The sequence below is a fragment of the Mytilus galloprovincialis genome, chromosome 12 (genome assembly GCF_965363235.1).
Source record: "Mytilus galloprovincialis chromosome 12, xbMytGall1.hap1.1, whole genome shotgun sequence".
NCBI lineage: Eukaryota > Metazoa > Mollusca > Bivalvia > Mytilida > Mytilidae > Mytilus > Mytilus galloprovincialis.
The window spans coordinates 15,361,105-15,384,474 of NC_134849.1; the positions used below are offsets into that span (position 1 = coordinate 15,361,105).

The window sequence follows — 23,370 nt, forward strand, 5'->3', positions numbered from 1 at the left end:
ATTGTTTTGCATGAAACTGATATTTAATAGTAAATATCATAATTTTAAGCATACATTCGCCAGTTTGTTTTCAAGTTGTTGACAAGTAAATTTCAACTTATGCGTTTCTTCTATTGTTTTGTCAAAAAACACAGATTTGAATATATACATGATATTACATATTCCCTTGATGAAGTCGCCTTGTGACGTTACATCGATACATTTCATCTTTAAATGTCGTGTTAAAAGATTTCAAGCGATCGAAATGTTAATTCTGATGGTTGTTTCAATAGAGAATAATACATGGCAAAATCCGTATCATATGCCGTGTCATCCCGATATACCAATATCAGCCAGAGGGTCTTTAGGCCTGAGGAATAATATTGGTCGAGGGTGATACGGCATGTGATACAGATTTTACCATGTTTCATACGCTTTATCATAATAAACAAAATATTTTTAAAATAACAGCATGCAAATACTAAGGTAACCCAGGTGCTTTGGATGAGTAATTGAGCAGTTCTTTTAAAGCTTTTAAAACAAGACAAAACAAGAAATGAAGTTACATAACTTGGATCACGTGACACCCGACATCGTTTGTTTATTAACAACAAGATGGACGGCGCCAGATTCAATGCCTTTAAAGTTCCTCAGTTGCAGGAATATCTCAAAGAACGGGGTATAAGTGTTACTAATATTAACAAACTGAAACTAACCAAGTTATGTGAGGCCGTGGATAAGCTAAATTTACCATTGGATCCAGATATGAGGAAAAATGAATCAGTAACCAGTGTTAAGCATAATTTAAAACAATTGTTCGGGTTTTGTGATCCTTTTAGCCTTGACGGGTATACGTCAGACTTATCGTTTATTCCAAGCTTTAGCTTGTATGACCTTTTTAACTATCTGATTCATAGTACTGCTAGCTATGACCGACGAAAATTAAAGGCCTACAAATCCAGTAAGGACTACAGACTTTATTTTGATCGGTATGTAGAGGAGTTACAATATACAGAAGTGCCAAGTCAGGACATCTGTGTTTTCAAAGCCAAAGTGAAACCTACACAGAAAGACAAGACATATCTGAACAAGGCAACATATGATGTGTGGGTCATCATGGACAAGAAAAATGGAGAGGTTAAAACTGCTTACTGTACATGCATTGGCGGGTAACTATACATATATATTATTAGGAGAAAAATATAGCATTTGTTTTGGAACCTGATTGTTTGTAAAAAGTTGACAACTTAATATTTATAATTGTTGATCTCTCCCTAATTAATGATTGACTCTAGCATGTTTAGGGTTTAAACAGACAAAAAATGACAAATTTTAATGTACTTGCATAACTCAGTTATTTTGTACATGTACAATGTATGTACTAATTATATATATAATGAACATGCATGTACAGACAAACCTATGCACCTGGGATTTTTTAACATGGCCTCTGACTACATGAAATTTGTATTTCAAGCAAAACACTGATTCTATAAGATTCTATAAGAGGAAACATTATAATTTCTTGCAAACTTTTCATTAGTGCACATATTGTGTGAGCAAAACCAGAAAAGGAATAAGCAAGTGCTATGAAATTACAACGACAATATTTGGAAATCTCTTAGTTTTCTAGGCTTAACTTTGACTCTTAAATATTACAAAGTGACCTCATTACTAGTTGGTCAGAGAGAAGCTGGACTTTGCTAGTGTATGTATAATGTATATAGTGCTAGACAAAGAACTAAAGAACAAGAAATCACAAATTCAAAAAACATAACAACAAAAAAATAAGACTTAAAATTACCCTTTAAGAAATTGAATACTTATAATACACATGTACAATGTATACATAATCATTGCATAAAAATTAACATGTTTTAATATCACATTGTGATTAATCCTTATTATAACTTTTAGGGCAGATGGTGCTTGTAGGCATGTTGGAGCCACTTTGTATGAAATAGAAGCATTTGAGGTTAAATCTGTAACAGATGGAGAAAACCAATGGAAGAAAAGGCCAAGAAGCCATGACTGTCCAGTCCCAATTAAATAATGAAAGCAAGGTATGCGTCATAAATTTTAGGGGTTGAAGTTAGACAAATATTATATGATTTTTCATTTCATGAACCCATTTTACTGGAATTTATATATTGATCCCTAAAAAAAATTACATTGAAATAGTGAACCATTGTGAAGGACAAAAGACCTAAATAATTAATAATGTCCATTATTTATTAAATCTATTTTGTTTTATCATCAGTTTATGGAAAAATGATAAAAAATGTAACCTGAATTACCTAATGAGTTTAATATTGTGGCTTTGATGGACAATTTTCTCCTTTGCACTCAAACCGCATCTTATTTATATTGATCAACATATTTTCAGTATCAAATTCTTAACTAGAATTGTTTATAGTTTGCTTTTTTTTAATTACAGGTACAATGAAGAACCTACCATGGATTTCAGTGGCCTACAAAACTTTGACCCCAGAAGTGTGGATCAGAGGGCAACGTAGATACTAGTATCTTGTCTTAGGGAGGGATAAATCCTACTTTGTAAAGAATCACTCTGATTCAAACAAAAAATTCTCTGAAACTGATATTATCAAGATGCTTGATTTCTTGATTGACAACATATTTGTTACGTTCGGAGGACGTGTTTTTCAACAGACTGTCGGCATTCCAATGGGAACAAACTGTGCCCCTCTACTCGCCGACTTGTTTCTTTATTATTATGAGGCTGACTTCATGCAGGAACTTCTTAGGAAGAAAGATAAGAAGTTAGCAATATCCTTTAACTCTACTTTCCGCTATATAGATGATGTTCTTTCACTAAACAATTCAAAATTTGGTGACTATGTGGAAAGCATCTATCCAATCGAACTAGAGATAAAGGATACTACAGATACAGTTAAGTCGGCTTCATATCTTGACTTACATCTAGAAATTAACAATGAGGGTCGGTTGAAAACAAAACTTTACGACAAAAGAGATGATTTCAGCTTTCCAATTGTGAACTTTCCATTTCTAAGTAGCAACATTCCAGCAGCACCTGCATACGGGGTATATATCTCCCAATTGATACGATATTCCCGTGCTTGCATTTCCTATCATGATTTTCTTGATAGAGGTTTGCTGCTCACAAGGAAGCTATTAAACCAAGAGTTCCAAATGGTGAAGTTGAAATCATCCCTTCGTAAATTTTACGGACGCCATCACGAGTTGGTTGACCGTTATGGAATAACCGTTTCACAAATGATATCGGATATGTTCCTTACGTCGTAACTACAATCCCCTTCCCTTTCATGAATATGACCTACCGAATTAGACTATTTACTGGATTTGTAATCACTTAAGCAACACGACGGGTGCCACATGTGGAGCAGGATCTGCTTACCCTTCCGGAGCACCTGAGATCACCCCTAGTTTTTGGTGGGGTTCGTGTTGTTTATTCTTTAGTTTTCTATGTTGTGTCGTGTGTACTATTGTTTTTCTGTTTGTCTTTTTTATTTTTAGCCATGGCGTTGTCAGTTTGTTTTAGATTTATGAGTTTGACTATCTCTTTGGTATCTTTCGTCCCTCTTTTATTACCACTGGGTCGATGTCTCTGCTGGTGGACATTTTGTCCCCGAGGACATCATCCGCCCAGTAGCAAAACTACAATTGCATGAACTTACGAAGATTAAACAGGAAACTGGCTCGGACGTCGCCCAGTATAAAAAGGTCCGAAACAGACGTCACCATGGACACGGTGTCGTCTGATACGGCAGGTGTCCCCTCATCACCAGACATGACAAATATCTCAAACACGACTCATTCAGATCATCGTCCTAGTGACAATAGCAATATTACACATATACAGCCATGTTCAGTTCTCCTTAAAGACATTTTGGTGTTTGATGACACAGTACAACACTGTCGCATTTCAAAATGTGAGACCAAAGGCTGCAAAACTTGTGCTATTTTAATTACAGATGCTGAATTCACTAGCAATTTGACCAAGAAGTCATATTTTACCAGAAGTTACGATGATCTGAATTGTAAATCGATAAATGTCGTCTACGGATTAGAGTGCAACCTTTGCGGATTGGTATACGTCGGTGAAACGAAAGGAAGGCTTAACAAACGTATGTGCGGGCATAGATCAGACATTAACCTTAATGCTAACGACATTCTATACCAGCATTTCAATCAGCCCGATCATTCCATCGTTTCTATGACAGTTCGCATTATCGAAAAGATATACCATAGCTCTAACAATCCTAATCTTTCAACGACTCTCCGTAGACAAAAAGAAGACTACTGGATTAGACAATTGGGAACTGCAACACCTTATGGCTGCAATGACAAAATTGATGGTATAGGTATTCTATCTAGTCCTTCGTGTAACTCGGTGAATGTGATGAATATTTTCAACTCGACTCCTCGACGTAGACGCAGTCATGGTCATCGTCATTATACATCACCTTCTCTGCATGATGTCTCTATTAATGACTTGCTGCCATTCATACAAAAGCCGTTAGGTATTCATCACATTCGCACGAAACTTTATTCATTACCCCTTTCGAAACTTCAGTCTCTGTTCAATTTATGTTTGGAATCCACTGTTACAAACCCTCATTCAAACCAATACAAACTTGAAGCTATAATTTCGGATATTGCAAGTCACAGACTTTTCAAGCCAGTTCGCATTGGAAAAGATGAAAAAGAGAAAAGATCTTTTCTTAATCTTTGCTTTGCCAACAAAGGTCTCGATGGCGTTAACCTAGGCAATATCCTTCATCATAAATTAGTGCAATCGAAAATACCTCCTTATTTCAAAGACCAGTCTGTACCAATAATTTCTTATATCTATACCAAACCTATTGCAACTAAAATTTTCAATTACAAACGCGTTTTGCAGGATCTCGATATTGACGACTTCAAGTCTAAACCTCCTGATTGCACTTGTGCTAGTTCCAAATTCACATATAATCCTGCTGGCCACGTTATTACCGGTGACCTTAACATTGTTAATAACACTTCTCTACGAAATGTGTTATCGAAAGGTCCCAAATATCGTGAGCCTAAATCCATCAATTGGAAATACAACTTTAAAATTTTGATGGATTCAGTCGAGGATTATGCCAGGCAATGGGCTAAGCGCGAGAAGGAAGACGTAGACACTCTTTCCGAATGGATTAAGGCAGTGAGGTCGTTGATACAAATCAGAATTAAGAAACTGAATGGGTCCATCAATGCCCATGCTACGTCAATCTTTAAAGACCCAAATGTTGCAAAACACCTATCCGACCTCCATGACAAATATGTTGTTGTCCCTGCAGATAAAGCCCCAAATAACATCGTTTTTGTGTGTAAAAGTCACTACATCAACTGCTTGATAAACGAATTAGGTATTGACAATTCACTTGGTAACTCAACATATACCCTCACGACACTTACCAAAGAGGAAATCCTGGATAATCATAGGTCTGTTCTATGGTCATTTGGAATTTCAACCAAAGATGAAGAACTGGATCTTCCATCACTGTATTGGATACCTCAACTACATAAGTGTCCTTACAAACAACGGTATATTGCTGGGTCTTCCAAGTGCTCCACGAAACCTCTTTCTAAATTATTAACATCTATTTTATCAGCAATCAAAGACGGGCTTCAAAGTTATTGTGAAACTGCCTATTCTAGAGGTGGCGTGAATCAGATGTGGATACTTAAAAATTCAAAAGATCTTTTAGAGTACATACAATCTAACTCTCTTTCATCTTGTAACAGTATTAAAACATTTGACTTTTCTACCCTGTACACAAGTATTCCACATTCCAAACTAAAAGACAAATTGAAAGAGTTGATATTACTTTGCTTCATAAAAAAGAATGGCCAACGTAGATACAAGTATCTTGTCTTAGGGAGGGATAAATCCTACTTTGTAAAGAATCACTCTGATTCAAACAAAAAATTCTCTGAAACTGATATTATCAAGATGCTTGATTTCTTGATTGACAACATATTTGTTACGTTCGGAGGACGTGTTTTTCAACAGACTGTCGGCATTCCAATGGGAACAAACTGTGCCCCTCTACTCGCCGACTTGTTTCTTTATTATTATGAGGCTGACTTCATGCAGGAACTTCTTAGGAAGAAAGATAAGAAGTTAGCAATATCCTTTAACTCTACTTTCCGCTATATAGATGATGTTCTTTCACTAAACAATTCAAAATTTGGTGACTATGTGGAACGCATCTATCCAATCGAACTAGAGATAAAGGATACTACAGATACAGTTAAGTCGGCTTCATATCTTGACTTACATCTAGAAATTGACAATGAGGGTCGGTTGAAAACAAAACTTTACGACAAAAGAGATGATTTCAGCTTTCCAATTGTGAACTTTCCATTTCTAAGTAGCAACATTCCAGCAGCACCTGCATACGGGGTATATATCTCCCAACTGATACGATATTCCCGTGCTTGCATTTCCTATCATGATTTTCTTGATAGAGGTTTGCTGCTCACAAGGAAGCTATTAAACCAAGAGTTCCAAATGGTGAAGTTGAAATCATCCCTTCGTACATTTTACGGACGCCATCACGAGTTGGTTGACCGTTATGGAATAACCGTTTCACAAATGATATCGGATATGTTCCTTACGTCGTAACTACAATCTCCTTCCCTTTCATGAATATGACCTACCGAATTAGACTATTTACCGGATTTGTAATCACTTAAGCAACACGACGGGTGCCACACGTGGAGCAGGATCTGCTTACCCTTCCGGAGCACCTGAGATCACCCCTAGTTTTTGGTGGGGTTCGTGTTGTTTATTCTTTAGTTTTCTATGTTGTGTCGTGTGTACTATTGTTTTTCTGTTTGTCTTTTTTATTTTTAGCCATGGCGTTGTCAGTTTGTTTTAGATTTATGAGTTTGACTATCCCTTTGGTATCTTTCGTCCCTCTTTTACAACTTGGAAAGAATACAAGCTATAGCAAGAGACCTTAAAAAGGTATACACTGCTAGCGCTCGTCACTTTCGTAATTTACGAAAGGGTTTTCTCATTGACGAAAGTATTTTAAATCAATTTCGTCACTTAAATTTTGAATGAAAAAATATTCTCGCATTAAAAACTATAAATCTACCTGTCTTTTTGTTTTTGACAAGTTTATGACCCCAGGTAATTAACATTTTCAACAGGTGTAACAAGTTGTGATTACAACTAATCTGTTTTTCGCCATCCGATGGGTCACTAATCCGTTAATTATTAATAAATCCTCATAATTGACCATTATAATTATTTCCCCAGGAAAATCAGTCAGTTGGCATTTCAACAACCAGGAGTATAGTTTCCTCATTTGATCGAACTAATTTGTTCACCCCGGACAGTTCGCATTTCAATTTCATTATTTCTCAAACGATCACAATTTGAAGTTCGTTTGTCGTAGATTCGTCATTTGAACTTGTAACTTGTATTGCATAACTTCCTCCAATGAAGCTAAAGGAGCACCTCAATCAATGAGTATTCCACCACCAGTTCAAAAGTACATATATCTGAAATTTTAAAATATAAAAGTCCCACAGGTAGTGATACTTAAGTAAAATTGAACTTGATCATGCATCTCAAATCCACTTATGCATATCTAGGAGCTTATGGTACAATTGTCGCACATATTGTCACAATTATTACATATATTTCAATGGGTGTGTGGGGTCCACTTTTATTAATCAAGCATTAGAATACGCATTCATTACGGGCTTGAGATGTCCACATACGTTGAAACGGTACTCGATGTGTCAGGGGAGGGAAAAAGAGTAATCATGTCTCAAAGTGCCAATTTTAAATTTCAAAATCTCATTTTCCAATATTAAAATTTCTCACATACTTATACATTTATATATAAAGACTTTTTAAAAAGTAAAATATGAAAAGTCTATTAGGACTAAAGGAGGTAATATACCCAAGGACTGAGAGTTTCGTATAAAAAACTAGGGGTGTTTCCTCGATAAAATCTAATAATAGCACTAACTAATAGGATATCTGTATTATGGAGCGCCCGAATACCGAAAACGGCCAACACGTTATGATCGAATTTTGAACCCTTGAATCCCCTAATTACAGGTATATCCTATATATCCTAAGAAAGGTAATAGAAGGGGGAACAAAACCTATATAGTGAATATAGTGCACAGATGCGGTTTAAGGGAGTATGGAGGTCCCGAATGTCAAAAACGGCTGATTTGAAGAAAACATGCTTCCCCCAGGACCTTATGATCGAATTTTGAACCCTTGAATCCCCTAATTACAGGTATATCCTATATATCCTAAGAAAGGTAATAGAAGGTAATAATTAGGGGATTCGAGGGTTCAAAACTTGATCGCAACGTCCTTTGGAAGTAATTTTTCTTGATTTTGACCGTTTGTTATTTTCGGGCGCCCCAATACTCCTTAAACCGAATCTGTGCACTATATTCACTATATAGCTTGTGTTTCTTATTATATAAGCTTTCTTATGGTATATAGGATATACCTGCAATTAGGGGATTCGAGGGTTCAAAACTTGATCGCAACGTCCTTTGAAAGTAATTTTTCTTAATTTTGGCCGTTTTTTATTTTCGGGCGCCTCGATACCCCTTAAACCGAATCTGTGCACTATATTCACTATATAGCTTATGTTCCTTATTTTATAAGCTTTCTTGTGGTATATAGGATATACCTGCAATTAGGGGATTCGAGGTTTTAAAACTCGATCGTGACATGTCCTTTGGAATTATTTTTCTTGATTTTGGCCGTTTTTTATTTTTGAGCGCCGTAATATCCCTTAAACCAAATCCGTGCACTATATTCATAAAATAGCTTGTGTTCCTCATTTTATAAGCTTTCTTATGGCATATAGGATATACCTGAAATTAGGGGATTCGAGGGTTCAAAACTCGATCGTAACGTCCTTTGGAAGTATTTTTTCTTGTTTTATGATTCAAGGGTTTACGGTATCCTCTTTTTTAGTGCGACTATTAGATTTTTCTCTGAGAAAATACCCCTTGTTTTTTATACGAAACTTTTGTTACCTGTATATATATATTTATAGTTTTTATATTTTCCATGTTTTATGCATAAATGTGAAAAAATGAGATTAGAGTATTTATATTAAATTGGATAATGAGATTTAGAAAAGAATTATTGGCACTTTGAGACATTATAATTAGTTTGCCCTCCCCGGTGGTTGTTATGTTACAACTTAAGTGCGACAATTGTACCGTAAGCTTGTAGATATGCATAGAATGTATTATACATGTATCAGTAGCTGCGAGTACTCTCAGAACTGTACTTAGTGTCTATGAGTTTAGTTTAGCCTTACACAAATCATTTTAGAAGGTCGTTCTTATGTTGCACTGTTTCACCACTGTCCTAGGTTAGGGTGGGGGGGGGGGGGGTCACGCTAATATATTTAACCCCCGCCACATTCTGTATACATGTATGTACCTGTCCCAATTATGGAGTGTGTAATCAAGTGGTTGTCGTTTTTTGCTGTGTTAAATACTTTATTGTTTTTCGTGAATTTTTTGTACATTAATAAGGCCGTTCTTATTCGGTGACTAACTATGGTGTATGAGCTTTTCTTATAGTTGAAGGCTGTACAATGACCTGTAGCTGTTAATTGCTGTGTAATTTAGTCTCTTGTGAAGTTTTGTCTCATTGGCAATCATACAACATCTTCTTTTTATATATCCAGGACATACAAGAAGATATTAAAGTTATTCAATAATAAACTTGAATAGTGAATAGTGCACAAAAACACAATTCACTATTCATGAATTTTGAATAGTGAAAAGTGAATAGTGAATAGTGAACGTACTTCAGCCCGGTCAATTAATAAGGGTATTTACAATAATGTTATAAGGCATTGTTGGAGTATTGACAAAGATGACCAATCTTATTTAAAAAGATTTAATTCACATAACGCCTTGAACTCAGAACAGTGATTATTCGCAGTAAAGAAACAAAAGTTATATAGATGTCAGGGTATATTGAATTTGTCTGTAATTTTTTATCTTTACGTTGGATGTTTTCATATTAGAATAGTGGAAATATTATTCTGCATTATCTTAACTACTAAACAGCAACTAGCATTATGTGTTACTATTGTTTAAATTTATGTAGTCTTAATGCATGAACTATGGTAACAGATAAACGTTTACTTTGAGAAAAATGCACCCTATAAATTAAGACAATATTTCTTAAAAATAAAACATATATTGAATATTTTAAAATATGCAGCCAGACAAATACTATTTTCTTTTTTGAGACGCTTCTTTTAAAAGTTTCATCAATAAATAGAAGAAGGATGAGCACTTTTGGTTCAACTAGGAAGGCCTATTGTTTATCTTGAAACAGGATATCTGTGTCTACAGTGGCCGAAGCTTGTTTGCCATCTGAATTCCTTATTATATTCACTTACTGTTTTTATTTATATACAAGGAATTATATTTTGATAAACAAGCCACGAAATATAAATAAATATACTTAAGCAGTGAGAAGATGCTTAGGCTCTTTGAAAAAGGGACTAACGACTTGTTTCCTGTTTTCGACAGCTTCCATGCAAAATCCTGCATTATAGACCATTACATTCCAATTGAAAAAAGCAGCTCTTCGAACAAACATGTATTATTATTCCTTTTCTTCGGAAAGAAAATATAAAATTAACTTTTAAAAATGCAAACCTCTCAAAGATATACATTGCGGAATACTCTATTTTTAATCATACTAGAACACACCCGCGAAATCGCGGGCATATACAGCTTGTAAACTGTTGTAGGATGATTTTTTGTAAAAAGATATTATTAATGGAGAATTTCATAAAAGGTATCAAAAGACCTCTCCCTTTTTCCAAAGTCCTATATTTGTTTCCCTTCTGTTAAAATCAATTATTTTCGTGTTTCTGGCCTCAGACCACAATTATTCTTCTACTTTGCTACAATGCATCTTTTGTTATAAGTCAAATTAAATTAAAAATTTGCACCGCTTCAAACATAAAATAAACCTAACTGCTTATATATAGACCATTATTAGTCTAATAAAATATGCTTCTAGGACAATCAATCAGTGTTTTTTTTTCTTTTGAGAGCCTTATTAACATGCCAATGGTAGGATATGAATCTTATATAAATGACTAAGACCGATTAAGGCTAATTTGAGGGGTGGTCGGAGGGGTCCTGATCCCGAAATCCCGGGCTAAAAAATATGAAATCCCAAGATGATATCCAAGATGCAGAATTTAAAGAAACTCGTATCCCGAAATACCGAAATCAAAAATTATATTCCCGGATCCCGTAAGGATCAATCCCCAAATCCCGAGCTTAAAAACACCCGATCCCGACGTCCCGAAAAAGGTCTTGCCTCCCTCTAATCGCTACCCTACTTTCATTTTGCCAAATCACTACTTTCACTTTCAACAATAAATTTGTATGCCCCGTTTATGGGCATTTCTAGTCTGTGAATCCGTTGGTTCGTTCGTTCGTTCGTTCGTCCGTCCGTCTGTCCCGCTTCAGGTTAAAGTTTTTGGTCGAGGTATTTTTTGATGAAGTTGAAGTCCAATCAACTCGAAACTTAATAAATATAGTGCCGATACTATGGACACATTCTTGTTTCCACATGTTTTGATATATGCAACTGGTATGACCGCTTAAATAGTAAACATTTCAAAGAAAACAGTAGACAGTATAATAGTAGTTTACATGTAGTTAAACGCGAAAAATAATTGTCCTCTCTTAGAAGGTATAATTGTTGTGGTTCTTGCGATCTAAAAACCATGATATAGAGAACGCTCCGATTGGCTCATTTATTTTTCATTTTGGTTATCTATCATACGATTGGTTGTACTTGTGCAGGTTTTAAACCGGAAGTCTTATATATGACTAAAATTCAGTCTGATGACGGAATCAATATCCGGACTCCTTTTTTTGTCGTTTTTCTCCAAAAATAACTCAATCTGAATAATCATAAGAATGGATGACAAATGCGACTATGCATGTTACCTATATAACACAGAGACATGATGATTAATTTATCTTGGAAGGAAGAGAAGCGACACACAAAATGAGGTCTTCTCGTTTAATAGACAAAGTATAGATATTTTGTGATTGGAAAAGAAGCAATATTTTCGTCAAATCTAAAAAAAATCTTTTCAACGGAATATATCCTCTGGTTTATATGATTCGTTCATCCTATATTGACTCAAGAGTCGATCTGAAATTGAGGGTAAATTATATGGCCTTCCAGATACCGTTTCGATCCCTAACATCACTGAAGAGACATATATTGTCGAAATCTAGATCTGGTGTACAAAAAAAATATTGACACCTTCTGTTTGTGGCATGACATCTTGGTCACAAGTTTATCGTTTTCTGTTTAGTATTAAATTTATATTAAGATCTATTTTGTTACATCTCGTGATCAATTTTATTTGACAATCGCCGATGGCAGTCAGCAGGGTTTAAGAACATCAGTTGTTCGACCTGTTAGTCAAATGCGTTTTGTTTAAATATACTTTTTCACTTTTTTGGTCTTTTGGAAAATGTTGTTTGTGCTGTTTTTAGACCCTTCTACAACGAAATTTGTTTTACATGCACACGTATAAAAATTGCGGTTTTTATCCAACGCAATCATAGGTTTGAACGTAGTTTTCAATTGAGACTCGTATATATATAATGAAAAAACATAGAAGAGTCACTCTTTTTCCCTACCATCACTTATTTCCTGCCATTACTTGTGTCCAGTAACTCCGGCTTCCGTACTGGACTCTTACACTTGCCAGGAATTTTTGAATTATACTAGTTTTAATTACAGTTGTCAGGGATGTGTAAATACGCAGCCACGTTCTATTACTTAACCTTAGTAAAAATTTATTACTCATTTTTCTTATCATCTAATTACTATAATTTTTTGGATGTTTAAATACGCAGTCTCTGTTGCAATTGCTCTACCGTTGTCATATTTTAAATATTATACCAGCTTAGATCGGTCAGGACTGTTTATTGGGACTGTATTTCCACGCAGTTGTTTAACATCTCAACTATCACCACCTTTGAGAATTTAGACTTGTGCCAGTTCACATCGTAAATAACTATTTTTATTTTGGCATATCTTTGTAGTCTTTGCGCCGTGTTTGGAAATTTTAAAATTGTTCCAGCGTTCGCTCAATTTGTATAAATTTCAAGATTTTGATAGAGTCTTAATTTGAATTGACATGATTCATTTGTCATCGTGCAATTACCGAGGAAGGATATCTGTTATCCGAAATATCTAACATATTGTTCGTTTTATTGTGTTTTTGGTGATGTTGTACCCTTTTAGACTTGTTATATATTATATTTTGTAGTGTACTGAATCATGATTATATGATCCATCGCCCCGTAAGATTTATCGTTGACTATTTATTCATTCATTTAATATATATATATATATATATATATATATATATATATATATATATATATATATATATATATATATAATAGTTAATCCAATGATAACGTAATATCGCTTATATAACAAAGTAACACAACGATATTTATTTTGCAAATATTTTAGACATGGCACAAGTATTGGCAGTACCAGGTGATGTTAGACATAGCTTTTCTTATATCGGCAAATTCAACCATGACTTCGGCCGGATTACTGGGATAGCAGCTACAATTAAGGGGAACATTTTGTTATGTGACTATGATAAAAAGAATCTGATATTAGTTGATCCACTTGGAAATTATTTAAAGAAGCTTAACGTAGACAGTGAACCATACGATGTGGCTATAACGAGTCAAAATATAGGCTATATTACACAACCAAAATCTAGATCCGTCCTACAAGTTGACCCTGATAGAATGGTAGAACTTTTCCAAGCAACATGCAACGACCTTTGCACTACCGTATTTTGTGTTTCAGCAGTACCAAGTACAGGACGGGATTTTTCGGCGAAAGTTCCATGTTTTCTTGGCGTTAAAAGACAAGGTTATTCGTATGCATTTCCTGTCAATCACAATCAAATGTAAGTTTATTCATGATAAATATGTAGATTTTCTCAAACAATATTATATAAAAAGTATAAAGAATGTTGAGAACTTCCAATTAAATAACTAAGCAATAGTTCATCCTTTGGTGTAATTGTTTGATTGAGTTAAGCCATTCTAATTGATATTTAATAGTGTGCCTTTCTATGTTGTGAAGTTACATTATTATTTCATATAAGGGAGAAGGTTTGATACCATTAAAAAGTTTAAACCTGCTGCAATTGTGTGCACCTGTCAAAGTCAGCAGTCTGATGTTCAGTAGTTGACGTTTTTCGTTTCTTGTTTTTTATATAGATTAGACCGTTGGTTTTACAGTTTGAATGGTTTTACACTAGTAATTTTTCAAATGAGCCCTTTACAGCTTGCTGCTTAGTGTGAGCCAAGTTCCGTGTTGAAGCCCGTACCTCGGATCATATTGGTTTACTTTTATAAATTGTGACTTAAATGGAGAGTTGTCTTATTGGCACTAAAATGCAATTTTCCAATATGACAACATATAAGGAAGAATTAAAACACAAGGTTGTCCTGTCAATTCCAATGCAATGTAAGCTTATTTTCTCAAACAATATCATAGAACATGTAAAAAAATGTATAGAACTCCCAATTAAATAACTAAGCAATAAGTTATCCTTTTAAATGGTGTAAGGAAGAATTAAAGAGGCATGAACCAAATGAGTTGAAATGGCTTATCCTTACACATTGTTACACGATTACTAGGACATTTATAAGGTTCACTTAGAAATATAGAAATGATCCACTCAAAGACTAGAAAATTTGGTAAAACCTATGTTTCTTGCTAAAAGTTAGGAAGCAGTCATTCGACGAATTGTCATTCTCACCTGTTTCTTCCTGTCCCAAGCCAGGAGCCTGTAGTTCCTTTGTTACCGTTGGTTTATGTCCCTAATACATTTTTTTCGTAAATTCTTTCGATATAAATTACGCCAATTAAATTGATTCTTATCGTTCGTGTCAGGGCCTTTTATAGCCGACTATACTGTATTGGGTTTTTTTTCATCATCATAAGACAAATGGTTGCATATAATTTGGTACATCCACTTCACTTATACTTTGGTGGATAGTTGCCTACTTGGCAATCTTACAACATCTTCTTATTGTTATAAAGATACATGGATTGAATGTTGTATATCGGACGGGCCTTATGTCTATTTAATGCCGGCGTCACAAATTACCGTATAGACCGATGTTCACCAGACAAACATAGAAAGTTTACCAAGTCCGAATATGTTAGGTGCACGCAAGATGAACACTAAGCAATCGTTAGACGCGCGTTCAATAAGTTAAGAGTACGCCGAAATGCAAAGGTATACACTTGGTGAAGTCCAGAAAATGTTAATGCAGCATAACAATTTTCATATAGATGTAGTTTCTTCAAGCGTATAGCTGTTCGCTAAACGCACATACGTTGGAACACGCTACAGATAAGTTTGAGATATGTTTAGGGCACGTTTTATACGCTTCAAGATCGTTCGACTACTATACCGGCGTCACACATTGGCGTATAGACCGACGTGCACCAGACGTACATAGAAACTTTAAAAAGTCCGTATACGTTAGGTGCACGAAGGAGTAACGCTAAACAATCGTTAGACGCGCGTTGCATAAGTTTGAAGAACGTCCAAATGCGTGGTACACGTTTGGTGAACTATAACTCCAGGAAATGTTATGCCGCAAAAAAAATTCATTTAGCTCTAGCGTGTGTCAAGCGTTTACGTGTTCCCTACACGTATGTGATACATGCGTTACAAGCGCGTTTGAAAACGCTACAGATAAGTTTGAGACCCGTTTATGGTACGTTCTATACGCCCAAAGAACGTTTAATTTTTACTTGAACGTATGCGGGGTGTGTTTGTTACATACACCTGCCGTAATTTCAGCGCATTGTGGACGTACAAAACGCACCCGTTGCGTATTAAAAACGTATTCTGACATTAAACGAATCTTGCTCTGATATTTATAGCGGCATATGTCCGTGAATTTACAAGACCATGTATATTCAGAATGGTTTACTTTTATAAATTAACACCTTGATGGTGAGTTGTGAGTTGTTGTATTGACACTTCTACCATATCTTCCTATATCTATAAAGGTAGCACTACATATATAGAAAATTACAATGAATTCTACCACCAAATGTTTTATCATCTTCCGTTCCTGTTTTTCTAATACATAAACCCAATTGTTTTTGTCATACATGTGCATTTGTATGTTATCAGTAGCTTCCATAGATTAGATTTTCAAAAAGTAAAATTGTGTAAAAATAAATCGGTTTTTTTTGTATCCATGGTAACATTCTGCATCAAATTTTGCAAAAAGAGGCATGAACATGTCATATGTTCATCAACAATTTAGGGTTAACTAGAAATGCAATGCCCTTGAGTGATACCTTTTCTGAAACTGTTAACATTTATCTACCAATTGATCAAATAAAAATTAGGTATCTTTTGCTTCATTATTTCGTAAAATTTAATCACAATGTTCGTACGACAATAAATTTAAAAAACAAATTTACAACAATTTCCGCATCAATTTCTAGTATGTCTTACAAAAAACCCCGCATAATACATAAATAACACAATCTTGATGTTTCTATAAACCCACCATGGAGGCTATATTAATCCTCAGCTATCAAAAAATCAATTGTATTGCACACTAGCTCTCATATTTAAAAAATCCATGAGGGTAATTACGCGAAACTTCACGCCTATCTGTGGAGTATTACCCAAACAACCCATAACTACATGTATAAAACACGCCGAAAGCATGGATAATCGAACAAGACGCGCCTTAGATACGTTCAAGGGACTTTTTTTGTTTTTTCTAGCGTGCATTTCACTTACGTAATACAAACGCCAGACATACGCCAACATACTTTAGTTGAACGCCCGATAAAAACTAATATAAGCTTCTGGTACGCCTTAAACACGCACAAAGCTAGTTGTGCACACGATACAGATGTGATTGAAAATTTGAATGCGTCCAAAATTACCAGCTTATTAGCAGCGTACATAGCTTTTGACCACATCGGCGTACGCCAGTATTATACGTATGCATATGACGTATGCGGGGCGTGATTTTAACATACGCCTAGTGTTGTTTCAGCACTCCGTTAACGTATAAATCGCACCCTTGGTGTATCAAAAACGCATTCTGTCATTGAAGAAACTTGCTCTGACATGTATATAGCGGCATGTGTTCGTTAATTTACAATAATTATCAAATGTTCTAGGCTTATAAATTGATGCACCAAGACGTGCGATTCATCTTCATAAGAATCATCAGTGATGCTCAGGTCAAAATAAGTAGAAAGCCAATTTACAATTATAAAGATTTATAACGTGGTGAAAACAAATTCAAAAATGTTGTACAAAATACGACAAAGGTAATTTATGCCTGGGATAAGAAAATCCTTAGTGTTTCGAATAATTCATACTTTTGCAAACAGTTAAATTAAAAAAAAATACCATGTGTATCATATACATAGTAGTGAAAACAATAAAATTGAGAATGAAAATGGGGAATTTGTCAAAAAGACAACAACCCGATCAAAAAGCACATTAGAGCCGAAGGACACCTATGGGTCTTCAATGTAGGGAGAAAATCCCCAGCCCATGAGGTGGTCCTCAGTTGGCCCTGAATAAAAATGTGCACTAGTTTAATGACACACCCGAGAATTACATGTCCCATACATGCCTAAAGCACGGAATATCCAAAAGGCGTCTCAAGTACGTTCAAGGGAAGGTTTTTCTTCGTAGCGTACATTGCATTTACGTTAGACAAACGCCAGACATATGGTTAAAAACGTTACTTGATTGGTCGATAAACGCTTATTGTACGCCCTAAACACTAAAGCTCGCTGTGCACACAATACAATTATAATTTACAAGTTGAATGGGTCCAAAATTACTAGCGTATTAGTGGGTTTTGTTTTATGTTTTTGGCCATGCCCGGTGTACGTCATTGATGATTTTGACGCCGGTATAATACTCATGAGTAACACTTGAATAAAATTATTACATTGGGCGAATAAAGTATGAAGTTGTAGTGCATCAAGGACCAACAATTGCATTCATATGAAAATACAAATGTATGACCATATCAATAATAACTGATGTAAACATAAAAGTACTGACTCCTTGATTTATGAAACCTTCGGGGGGAAAAAAACATCAACTATTAGTGGCATCGACAAAGTGGTTGTAAATAAACTCATCATATTTTGTTTATAATGAGAGAATCAATTATCTAGAGAGATAACCTTAATTTTAGTAATGTATTAATGAACGGTTTTAAAATTGGCATAACACCGATCTTAATTATGTACACGCTTTTCCATACAAACAACTGTTAGAAGACGGTGTTCAATAGTTTAATGTAACTACAAAGTCAATATTGTCGATTCACAATCTTTAAAACATTTATATTTTGACTTGTTCAACATGTCATGACTTGATTTAAGTAGAAATAAAGAGATATGGTTGCGTTTGAGACAATGATGTAACGATTTTTTTTTGTAACGGAGTTGAAAAAAAAGGTTTGTGGTATAAAAGATTAACCAATCCAGAGACATGGTAATGCTTTGCTACATCTTAATAAGAATATACATTGTGTATTATGTATAATCAAAAATGTGATCAATAAACTAAATGTTCTCTTAAAACAAAGACATCGATGTAATGAACATGACATCGGACATGCACATAAAGAATCTGGTTGGGTACAGTATGTTTTAGGGCCTTTACCACCTTTTAGTGTAGCAGCAAATCATTCAGAACTAACAAAAATAGAAGAATATGACTTAACTCATAAGTTAGGCACGCATCACAAACTACCTACAACTTTTAATTCAAATGTAAAGCAAGATCAGTAACTAAACTTAGATTTGTGTACGTTGTGTGTGTTGAGTACTAGTATTGTTGTATGTGTGTTTTTTTAAGCCATAGCGTTATCAGTTTGTTTTTCTACTAATGAGTTTGAATGTCATTTATCTTTTGTACTAAACACAATAACACACAGTGCCAATCTAAGAGTAATTAGATTCACTTAAAACTAGTTCAACGCTGATTACACGTAATCAATAATCTGACTGACTACTCCAGTTGTTACAGAATTGTTGTTTAATTGGCCTCACACGTTCAGCTGCATTTTTTTCTTTTATTTATTTAGCCTGACAGTCGTATTTCAAGATGGAGGACGACATATTGGTCCATGTGTTATAAAGTTCCATGCAGTTGATGAACAGTCTTTTTTATCTTGTACCGGAGGCCAACATTATATAACGTATAACGGAAAATATGGAAATAATAAAAAGATAGATAATATTGCCACAATGGATACACCCACTGATATATGCTCTGACGACAACGGACACATCTACGTCAGTGGACAGGGGTCGAACAACATACACAGATTGGTGTGGGAATTAAAAAGCACTAAGATAGACGATGGCTGGGGCCATCCAATGTATAGAAAGGAACAGGATTTGAAAGTATTAGACATACCATTGGATGCGCATAATGGAATCAAGGAACCTATCGCCCTGTGCTTCAACCAGGATTATAGTAAATTGTATATTGTCAATGAATGGGGGAAATCAGTATTGGTTTTTGATGTAATTTGATCAAAATTAGTGTTTGTTATACAGCTATAAATCCAATGAAATTTGTCCTGTTCATTATGTAGTTCAAGTTTATTTTGTAAATTTGTGAAAAGTTCAATATTAATATTTTTTTCATTTGTAACCAAATATTAGTATATTTTAGTTTAAGTGTAGTGTACTCTTTATTCGTGTTTATGATAATTAAACTTAGAATATTTTTTTTTTATTTTTGTTAAATCAATCATATACAAAACTATAGGTGTGATATAAAGCAATGTATAGTATATGTGCAGGGTAGTCAGAAACTAGCAAATACAAGCGTTCAAACCGATGTAATGGCCGTCTTACACTTTAGTGAGATGAAGACCTACAAATAATGTTTAAAGCCTCGATTAAAGTTCCTGTGGTTTTGCATTTATCATGTGAATATAACTTTTGCGTCATTAACTAATACAAAGTATCCCTTCTTTTCCAAACGATTCAATCATACCACATCTCCTTTTATTTACATATATCACTCTCAGCAAAGTGTTAATAAAAGAAAAAAACACTGTTTCTTATTGCTTCTAATTGTTGAAATTAAAAATAAATTATTTATTCATTTTTCGAATCGCTATGAATTAGGACTAGACAGTATTTGATATTGATTATAAGGTGTTCAACTAAAAAAATGGTTTGAGACAGTAGTAATAAGTTTTTACATACGCTTGGTGTTGTTGCATCGTTAACGTATAAAACGCACCCTTGGTGTATCAAAAAAAAGCATTCTGTCATTCCAGAAACTTGCTCTGACATGTATATAGTGGCATATGTTCGTTAATTTACAATAGTTATCAAAGGTACTAGGCTTATAATTTGATACACCAAGACGCGCAATTCATCTTCATAAGAATCATCAGTGACCCTCAGGTCAAAATAAGTAAAAAGCCAATAGACCTTTTTCGTATTGTTTGTTCCGTTAGACCGTTCCGTCTTTTTTCCCGCTTTTACATAACTTGGATCACGTGACACCCGACATCGTTTGTTTATTAACAACAAGATGGACGGCGCCAGATTCAATGCCTTTAAAGTTCCTCAGTTGCAGGAATATCTCAAAGAACGGGGTATAAGTGTTACTAATATTAACAAACTGAAACTAACCAAGTTATGTGAGGCCGTGGATAAGCTAAATTTACCATTGGATCCAGATATGAGGAAAAATGAATCAGTAACCAGTGTTAAGCATAATTTAAAACAATTGTTCGGGTTTTGTGATCCTTTTAGCCTTGACGGGTATACGTCAGACTTATCGTTTATTCCAAGCTTTAGCTTGTATGACCTTTTTAACTATCTGATTCATAGTACTGCTAGCTATGACCGACGAAAATTAAAGGCCTACAAATCCAGTAAGGACTACAGACTTTATTTTGATCGGTATGTAGAGGAGTTACAATATACAGAAGTGCCAAGTCAGGACATCTGTGTTTTCAAAGCCAAAGTGAAACCTACACAGAAAGACAAGACATATCTGAACAAGGCAACATATGATGTGTGGGTCATCATGGACAAGAAAAATGGAGAGGTTAAAACTGCTTACTGTACATGCATTGGCGGGTAACTATACATATATATTATTAGGAGAAAAATATAGCATTTGTTTTGGAACCTGATTGTTTGTAAAAAGTTGACAACTTAATATTTATAATTGTTGATCTCTCCCTAATTAATGATTGACTCTAGCATGTTTAGGGTTTAAACAGACAAAAAATGACAAATTTTAATGTACTTGCATAACTCAGTTATTTTGTACATGTACAATGTATGTACTAATTATATATATAATGAACATGCATGTACAGACAAACCTATGCACCTGGGATTTTTTAACATGGCCTCTGACTACATGAAATTTGTATTTCAAGCAAAACACTGATTCTATAAGATTCTATAAGAGGAAACATTATAATTTCTTGCAAACTTTTCATTAGTGCACATATTGTGTGAGCAAAACCAGAAAAGGAATAAGCAAGTGCTATGAAATTACAACGACAATATTTGGAAATCTCTTAGTTTTCTAGGCTTAACTTTGACTCTTAAATATTACAAAGTGACCTCATTACTAGTTGGTCAGAGAGAAGCTGGACTTTGCTAGTGTATGTATAATGTATATAGTGCTAGACAAAGAACTAAAGAACAAGAAATCACAAATTCAAAAAACATAACAACAAAAAAATAAGACTTAAAATTACCCTTTAAGAAATTGAATACTTATAATACACATGTACAATGTATACATAATCATTGCATAAAAATTAACATGTTTTAATATCACATTGTGATTAATCCTTATTATAACTTTTAGGGCAGATGGTGCTTGTAGGCATGTTGGAGCCACTTTGTATGAAATAGAAGCATTTGAGGTTAAATCTGTAACAGATGGAGAAAACCAATGGAAGAAAAGGCCAAGAAGCCATGACTGTCCAGTCCCAATTAAATAATGAAAGCAAGGTATGCGTCATAAATTTTAGGGGTTGAAGTTAGACAAATATTATATGATTTTTCATTTCATGAACCCATTTTACTGGAATTTATATATTGATCCCTAAAAAAAATTACATTGAAATAGTGAACCATTGTGAAGGACAAAAGACCTAAATAATTAATAATGTCCATTATTTATTAAATCTATTTTGTTTTATCATCAGTTTATGGAAAAATGATAAAAAATGTAACCTGAATTACCTAATGAGTTTAATATTGTGGCTTTGATGGACAATTTTCTCCTTTGCACTCAAACCGCATCTTATTTATATTGATCAACATATTTTCAGTATCAAATTCTTAACTAGAATTGTTTATAGTTTGCTTTTTTTTAATTACAGGTACAATGAAGAACCTACCATGGATTTCAGTGGCCTACAAAACTTTGACCCCAGAAGTGTGGATCAGAGGGCAACGTAGATACTAGTATCTTGTCTTAGGGAGGGATAAATCCTACTTTGTAAAGAATCACTCTGATTCAAACAAAAAATTCTCTGAAACTGATATTATCAAGATGCTTGATTTCTTGATTGACAACATATTTGTTACGTTCGGAGGACGTGTTTTTCAACAGACTGTCGGCATTCCAATGGGAACAAACTGTGCCCCTCTACTCGCCGACTTGTTTCTTTATTATTATGAGGCTGACTTCATGCAGGAACTTCTTAGGAAGAAAGATAAGAAGTTAGCAATATCCTTTAACTCTACTTTCCGCTATATAGATGATGTTCTTTCACTAAACAATTCAAAATTTGGTGACTATGTGGAACGCATCTATCCAATCGAACTAGAGATAAAGGATACTACAGATACAGTTAAGTCGGCTTCATATCTTGACTTACATCTAGAAATTGACAATGAGGGTCGGTTGAAAACAAAACTTTACGACAAAAGAGATGATTTCAGCTTTCCAATTGTGAACTTTCCATTTCTAAGTAGCAACATTCCAGCAGCACCTGCATACGGGGTATATATCTCCCAATTGATACGATATTCCCGTGCTTGCATTTCCTATCATGATTTTCTTGATAGAGGTTTGCTGCTCACAAGGAAGCTATTAAACCAAGAGTTCCAAATGGTGAAGTTGAAATCATCCCTTCGTACATTTTACGGACGCCATCACGAGTTGGTTGACCGTTATGGAATAACCGTTTCACAAATGATATCGGATATGTTCCTTACGTCGTAACTACAATCCC

General features: G+C 34.6%; 2 protein-coding genes across 2 annotated transcripts; both read left to right on the plus strand.

Annotated features, from left to right (window-relative positions):
- Nucleotides 1-566: 566 nt before the first annotated feature.
- On the plus strand, nucleotides 567-2,490 carry LOC143054940 (uncharacterized). Its single transcript, XM_076228038.1, has 3 exons — nucleotides 567-1,148; nucleotides 1,897-2,042; nucleotides 2,417-2,490. The coding sequence occupies exons 1-2, from the start codon at nucleotides 595-597 to the stop codon at nucleotides 2,030-2,032; spliced, it is 690 nt and encodes a 229-aa protein (XP_076084153.1). The 5' UTR covers nucleotides 567-594; the 3' UTR covers nucleotides 2,033-2,042; nucleotides 2,417-2,490.
- Nucleotides 2,491-20,585: 18,095 nt separating this feature from the next.
- Nucleotides 20,586-22,586, plus strand: LOC143054731 (uncharacterized). The gene is made up of 3 exons (XM_076227762.1): nucleotides 20,586-21,244; nucleotides 21,993-22,138; nucleotides 22,513-22,586. Exons 1-2 carry the CDS (start codon nucleotides 20,691-20,693, stop codon nucleotides 22,126-22,128), a joined length of 690 nt encoding a protein of 229 aa, XP_076083877.1. The 5' UTR covers nucleotides 20,586-20,690; the 3' UTR covers nucleotides 22,129-22,138; nucleotides 22,513-22,586.
- Nucleotides 22,587-23,370: the final 784 nt, after the last annotated feature.

What these genes read in the sequence shown, in the direction of transcription:
- LOC143054940 (XM_076228038.1), top strand. Translation starts at nt 595, where the DNA reads ATGGACGGCGCCAGATTCAATGCCTTTAAAGTTCCTCAGTTGCAGGAA. An exon ending in TACTGTACATGCATTGGCGG is followed by an intron (nt 1,149 to 1,896) that starts GTAACTATACAT and finishes TATAACTTTTAG; the next exon opens with GGCAGATGGTGCTTGTAGGC.
- LOC143054731 (XM_076227762.1), top strand. Translation starts at nt 20,691, where the DNA reads ATGGACGGCGCCAGATTCAATGCCTTTAAAGTTCCTCAGTTGCAGGAA. An exon ending in TACTGTACATGCATTGGCGG is followed by an intron (nt 21,245 to 21,992) that starts GTAACTATACAT and finishes TATAACTTTTAG; the next exon opens with GGCAGATGGTGCTTGTAGGC.